The 7236-nt window shown below is 46.7% G+C and overlaps 1 protein-coding gene across 1 annotated transcript; it reads left to right on the top strand.

Annotated features, from left to right (window-relative positions):
* Positions 1-4186: 4186 nt before the first annotated feature.
* LOC144273172 (olfactory receptor 11L1-like) lies at positions 4187-5098 on the top strand. The gene has a single exon (XM_077831712.1). It carries the CDS (start codon positions 4199-4201, stop codon positions 5096-5098), a length of 900 nt encoding a protein of 299 aa, XP_077687838.1. The 5' UTR covers positions 4187-4198.
* Positions 5099-7236: the final 2138 nt, after the last annotated feature.

Raw genomic sequence — 7236 nt, 5'->3', positions numbered from 1 at the left:
CTGAGGCCAGATACCTCAGGTATGTAGTAGGGAGACATTTGGTGAAACCCCAATGGAACAAAGTGGAGGCAATACAAGGTTGGCCTCGACCAGTCCGCAAAAAGCAGGTCAGAGCGTTTCTAAGGATAGTAGGATACTATATGAGCTTCATCCCTCATTTCGCCACAAGGCTTGGGGCCCCGAGATAGTAAAGTGGACTGATGTGGCAGAATGAGCATTTGCAGATTTAAGGACCGCCCTTTGCTGCCATCCAGTACTCATAGCCCCAGACTTCGAGAAGGAATTCATCCTACAAACAAATGCCTCGGAGGTAGGGCTAGGAGCCGTCCTTTCGCAGGTGGTAGGGGAGGAGGAACACCCGATCTTGTACCTCAGCTGGAAACTCCTCCCCAGGGAACAAAAGTACGCCATCGTTGAAAAGGAATGTCTGGCAGTAAAATGGGCTATGGAGACTCTCCGCTACTACCTACTGAGGCGGCAGTTTACCCTCGTGACAGGCCACGCCCCACTCCAGTGGATGCACAGAAACAAGGAGAAGAACACAAGAATGACTAGGTGGTTTCTATCCCTGCAGCCCTTCCATTTCCAGGTACAGCACAGGGCCGGAAGCCAACACGGCAACGCTGATGACCTAAGACGACAGCACTGCCTCTCGTCCCAAGTAGCCCAACCCCATGGTGTTGAGCAGGGGGGCGGGGATATGTGATACAGCATGGCCAGAGGGCAGCAGGAGAGTGTTAGAAGGGAGCCTTATTCCCTGTAGAGGGAAGAAAGTTTGCTATCGATTAATTAAAGCACCTGAAGCCAATTAAAGCACGTGAAGCCAATTAGAGCACCTGAAGTCAGTCACCTGATAAAACCCCCCCTGCTTCAATCAAGAGGAGGAGTTGAAGCAGAGTGGATTGGTGTTGGAGCAGAGAGCAGTTTGGAGGGAAACAGAGGAGAGGTTGGCGAAGTGCTGTGGTGGGCTAAGAAGACAAAGACCCTTGGTAAAGGGATATGTGGTTTGTGCAGCGGGAGGGCAGCAAGCCCCACAAGCTGAAGGGAAGGAGAGGGGAGTAGCCCAGGGGAAGGAACTGCTAGTTCAAGTGTTTTACCGCTACCCCTAGGGCCCTGGCCTGGGACCCAGAGTATGGGGCAGGCCCGGGTCCCCCCCTCTCCACTCCCCTCCTCTAGGACACTAGTGGGGCAGTTAATACTGCAGTTCAGGGGCAAGAAATGGCGCCCTGAACCCCCCCCCCCCGCCCAGAAGAAGAGAAAGCTTGAGACCCATCATAGTAGTGCTGGCAATTTGCCACACCGATATTTTTTTTTTAAAGGAAGTTTAAGATTGGGATTCTATTTGGAGTGTTCTCATTGTAGTGTTACACAAAAGGCCATCTTCCAGAACAGTCCATGGGCCCAGCCCTGTTCCCACAAAAATGAAAAGCAAAACTCCTGTTGACTTCAACAAGAGCAACCTCAGAGTCTGTTACTTCTATACAAAGAAAATTCCATTTCTCTTCTCTACTGCGTGTCCTGTCTGGCAGCTCTTGGTCATATTAGCAGTCACACTGGAGTGTGTGCATGGGTGTGAATGACTTTAGTGTGTAGGAATTTGGTGTGACTGGTTACTGTGTGTGTCACATTTCCCAGGGGTTTCCAGGATTGCGAGGCACCTGGCTACCACTTGCCTTGAGTGTGAAGAAGGCTTGCCTGTACTTGCTGGGGTCAACTGTGTGACCCCAGCAGCCTCTAGCAACTCAGGGCCTCCGCAGACATTGCTCTCCCTTCACGGGCTAGTGATAGGCATTTGCCAACCCACAAGCCCTCCTAGCCTCCAACCCCTTTTCCAGTGCACACTCCCCAAATTCACAGCTCCGTGAGTCCCAAAGGGACAGTGCCCACTTACCTCAGATTCATGCTCTGCTCAACACACCGCACCTGGATATATTTACAGTAAAAGCACGAAGAAGTTTATTTAACAAAGAACAGAGACTGAAGAAGAGCAAGTTTGCAGGTTATTTTGTGTATTTGAAAGCTTAGTTTAATTTTTACAGATGTGGTTTTGTCTAATAAATATGTGTGTGTGTATGTGTGTGTGTGTGTGTGTGAGAGAGAGAGTTTTGTGCATAATACTTTTGTCTGTGTCTTTAGAAGATAGATGGACCGGTATGTTACACATTTGTGTGTGTATGACTTTGTATGGGTGAGATATTTGTGTGTCCATGTTTGTATAGGTAGGCTAGATTTGGGCATGTGGGTTGGAAGAGTGAGTGTGTGTGTGTGTGTGTGTGTTGGGGTGGGGGGAGGAATAGGGTCCATTGGCAAATGAACGTATCTGTGTTACATAAAAGACCCAGAAATATATTTAAAATGAGAAATATTAATTAATGAATAGTTCAGTTAGTGCCATGAGTAGCGAACACAAACAGGCTTGGAAGAATTCAGATTGAGGCTGTGTCTACAAGACAAGGACATTTGTGTAGCTATGCTAGTGTAAACCCACGGCAAAGATGCAGTTAACACCAGTGTAAGGGGTTTTTCTGTCAGTGTAGGAACACCACTAGCTACGTTGGCAGAAACAGTCTTGCATCAGCGTAGCTGCCTGAGTTAGGTCTGCATAGCGTGTCAGTCACGGGTGTGTTTTTTTCACACCCCCAACTAATGTAGCTATGACATCCTAACTTCTAAGTTTAGACCAGGCCTTTGGGGAGTGGGGTGTGTGTTGGACATAGATGGAGACGGGTGCTGGATTTGTAGGGTGTATCTGCTTGGGTATATGGCAGAGCTGTTTAGGTGTCTGGGTGAGTGAGGTTTGTTCCTGTGCTTGGCACTGCCATGAATGGTGGGCATACATGTGATTTCAATGGGAGTTAGGTGGCTAATCAGTGAAGGCAGCTGGAAAATCCCACTAGACACCTGTATGTATCTTTGGGCACCAAAATGTCTGGAAGTTGAAGGTAGACAAATTCCTACATTTTTAATGGGGATAGTAATTAAACATTGGGACAGTTTACCAAGTGTTCTGGTGGATTCTCCATCATGGATAATTTTTAAATGAAGACTGGAATCATTTGGGGGCAGTGCTCTGGCTTGGGTTGTACAGAAGATCAGACTAGATGATCACATTGGTCCCTTCTGGCCTTGGTATCTGTGAATCCATATGTCTGAAAATCTCGCCTGACGTGATTTGCATAAGGTCATCCAGGAAAGCAACTGGACACGTGTGGGGACAGAATCCCAGCCTCTTGCCTTGCAGCTTTTCCCAATGGACCATCCACCTGCATCTGCCCCAGTATAATTAAAAGCTGCACAAGTAGGCTAGAATCCCCCTTCTTTCTTGTGGCACTGAGAAGTGGGGCTGGGGAACCCACATCACAGCTTAAACCCTTGTTCGCGTCGCCACATATTACACGAGGGTCTCAGGTCTGGTGGGCACAGTGAACCCAGGACCTCTGGGTTCTGAACCCCTCTGGGCTGAGCTAAAATCCCAAAGGCTGTTAGCTCAGGCTATGGCAGACTCATCCATCTCTGAGGTAAAGTAGGAGCTGGGGAAAATGCACACATTGTATTGTAATTAGGTAGAGCAACAGCAGATACATCCCTCAGTTCTCAGATTCCCAGTGCATTCCCTGGATGTGTCCTACACTCATTATAAATGTCCCAGTTTGGGACAGACAGGCTTCAGGCATGCGGAGAAGCTCAAGTGCTGCTTTGCAACTCCAAACCCCATTCCTGAGTGAAGAGATAGCAGAGACATTGACAATCGTACTGGTGACAATGAGCTGGTATTTAATTGGAGGGCATTAATTTGACACAAGAAGAAGTATCTAGAGTGCATGCAGGGTAAATCTAAGGTACCAGATTCTCACAGAGCATTAGAAATTTTAGCTCTTCATTAATTTATTGATCTACTAAAGAGCACATGCAATTAGATTTTTAATGTCCTATATAATGACTTTTGTGAGGGCAATTGTCAAAAAACAAAGCCGGTCAGAGCGCTCAGACTCATTACCTATCTATCTATCTATCTATCTATCTATCTATCTATCTATCTATCTATCTATCTATCTATCTATCTATCTCAGTGCCTCTCAGGATTTGGCTCTGCTCTGGAAATCCTCATATTAACATATGTATTTTTTCTCTCATGGATCAAACGGCTGCAAGCACCATGGAAGGGGCTAACCAAACTGAAGTGACTGAGTTCATTCTCATGGGTTTCTCTGCATTCCCGGAGCTGCAGTGGATCCTCTTTGTGATGTTCCTGATCATCTACCTCCTGACAATTGCCACCAACACTTCCATCATTGCCATAGTCAGGAGTTGTCCAAGCCTCCACTGCCCTATGTACGTGTTACTCAGCAACCTCTCTTTCCTGGAGATCTGGTACACCTCAGTGACGGTGCCCAAGATGCTGGCTGGGCTTCTGTTGGGGAACAGGTCAATCTCCGTCCATGGATGCATAACCCAGATGTTTTTCTTCTTCTCCATGGGTTCCACTGAGTTCTTCCTCCTAGCGGTGATGGCGTATGACCGCTACTTGGCCATCTGCCACCCCTTGCGCTACTCCACCATCATGTGTAACATCTTGTGCCTCAAGCTGTCGGTGGTTGCTTGGGTGTCTGGCTTCCTGGCCTCCTCCGTCCTCACCGTGGCCGTGTCCAGGCTGTCGTTCTGTGGACCCAATGAGATTGATCACTTCTTCTGCGACTTTGTCCCCCTGGCCAAGCTTTCCTGCTCAGACACGCATCTCAGCAAGCTCGTGTGCTTCACCCTGACATGGGCCATAGCCGGGAGTTCCTTCCTCCTCACCGCCGGTTCCTACAGCTGTGTCATATGGACAGCATGGCGGATGCCTTCAGAGAGTGGTCTCCAGAAAGCTCTGACCACATGTGGTGCCCACATTGCGGTCACAGGCATATTCTATGGCTCAGCCCTTTCTATGTATGCCCGGCCGCCTGTGATGGAGTCCTCTGACATGGACAAGGTGGTGTCATTCTTCTACTGTGTCCTGACCCCACTGCTGAACCCCATCATATACACCCTACGGAACAACATGGTGAAGGAGGCACTGAGGAAACCAATGACAACCTCAGGATTATTTAGGGCCTAAGGAAGAACTTTCCCCAGGTGGCTTCATTATGTGGAGGGGTACCAGGAACTACATCAATCACAAACCTCGCTGAGGTTGGGTGGGAAGCACCCTTCAGTTAGGATGAGTTCATCAGAAGCCTCCCACCTAAGGCAAAAGGAGGTTGTGATCCTGCCCAGGAGTTTGGACTGAGTGAATGGAGGGTTGATGATGAGTATTGTTTGTGTATTGTGTGTGTGTGTGTGTGTGTGTGGAGGGGAAAGAGTCCAGGGGAGAGGGGGAGGGGAATGCAGAACACACAGAAACTCATAACATACAGGAACAGAAAGAGAGGCAGAGGCAAAAAAGCAAGAAAGCCAAGCAGTAGCCCGTGAGCCTATTGAGACCCTGGGAAAAGCTAGAAAGAGAAAGTTTTTGGGTTGGTGTTGACTCAAGAGGTTTGAGGCTGTAAGCTAAGAAACTGGCTTTTTTTGTTGTTCTTGTTTTCTCCTGCATTCAGAGAAGTAGGACTTTGTACCTTCCTTGTAAATAAACAAGATTACATCAAGGAAAATACCAGACTGCAGCAATTCTACTTCCAGCTGTAACGTCTCCAGGGTCCCAAAATGTAACTAGATACTTTTTGATCCAAAAGGGGGCAGAAGTATTTGATGAATGCAAAACAATGTTATTCAATCAATCACTGGTTGGCTCTGTGGATGGTATGCAGTTCCAGACATGGAGTGACTCTTGGTAAACAACAATGCAGGCAAGGCTGGAACTCAAGATGTGGGGGGGGCTTATCTGTTTGTACTTCTGGTAGAAGCTGATTTCTACAACAGCCACGTAGGGTAAAATCCTGGATTCACTGATGTCAATAGGAGTTTTGCCGTTGATTTCAATTGGGCTAGATTTTCACCCCTCCTGTTTAAGAAGATCTATAATTCCAGATACTGTGTCTGCAGCTGATTGGTAATTTTCCATCAAACCACTTATCGATGGAAAATGAAGTTTCTGGAAAACTTAAATCTTAAACTTAAATCTTCCATAGGAAAATTTTGATTTTGCAAAAATATTCTGATTTTCCTGCTCCAATGCCTTTTTAAATGATCTCTCCACAGTAGATGATTTCACCTAGTGAGACAGAGGGAGCCTTGCACCAGAATAACTCAGATCCCAGTGGCCATGACACTTACCTGATAGGTAGACAATTCTAACCATCAGAGAAGTGACGTTCTGGAATAGCCACACATGGGGAGCAGTGGGGACAGAAATCCTAACTGGCCTCAAGACTGAGCTTGATAAGTTTATGGAGGGTATGGTCTGTTGGAACTGCCTACAATGTCATGACATATCTGAGGCTATTAGTAGAAAATCTGCCAAACAGCCCGTGATGGGACACTAGATAGGGAGGGCTCTGAGTTACTACAGAGTATTCTTTGGCTGGTTGGTCTCACCCACATGCTCAGGGTCCAACTGATTGCCATATTTGGGGTTGGGAAGGAATTTTCCCCCAGGTCATATTAGCAGAGACTTTTTAGGTGTGTGGGGGGGTCACATTTCTCTGCAGCTTAGGGTATGGACCATTTGCAGGTTTAAACTAGAGTAAAAGGTGGATTCTCTCTATAACTTATATTCTCTCTATAACTCTCTGTAAATCATGATGTGAGTGTGACGTTGCAATGCCCCTCTGCCATGTACTTTGGCCAAACTGGACAGTCTCTACGCAAAAGAATAAATGGACGCAAAGCAGATGTCAAAAATTCTAACATTCAAAAACCAGTGGGAAAGCATTTTAACATCCCTGGACACTCGATTTCAGACTTAAAAGTGACCATTCTTCAACAAAAAAACTTCAAAAACAGACTTCAGTGAGAAACTGCAGAGCTGGAATTCATTTGCAAACTTGACACCATCAAATTAGGCCTGAATAAAGACTGGGAATGGCTGGGTTACTACAAGAAGTAATCTCCCATCAACTGTTGAGTATGGGCCATCCATCTCGTTAGCACTACAAAAAGTAATTTTTACTCTGTTGACATTCACACCTTCTTTTCAACCGTTGGGAATGGGACACATCCACCCTGATTGAATCATTGACCCCCCACTTTGAAAGGCATCCTTTCTTGTGCTGTATATTTATGCCTGCCTACTATAATTTTCACTCCATACATCTGAAG

Source organism: Eretmochelys imbricata, chromosome 13, assembly GCF_965152235.1.
Source record: "Eretmochelys imbricata isolate rEreImb1 chromosome 13, rEreImb1.hap1, whole genome shotgun sequence".
Classification (NCBI taxonomy): domain Eukaryota; kingdom Metazoa; phylum Chordata; order Testudines; family Cheloniidae; genus Eretmochelys; species Eretmochelys imbricata.
The sequence above is the reverse complement of the archived record's forward strand: the minus strand, read 5'-3'. Positions and strand labels throughout refer to the sequence as shown.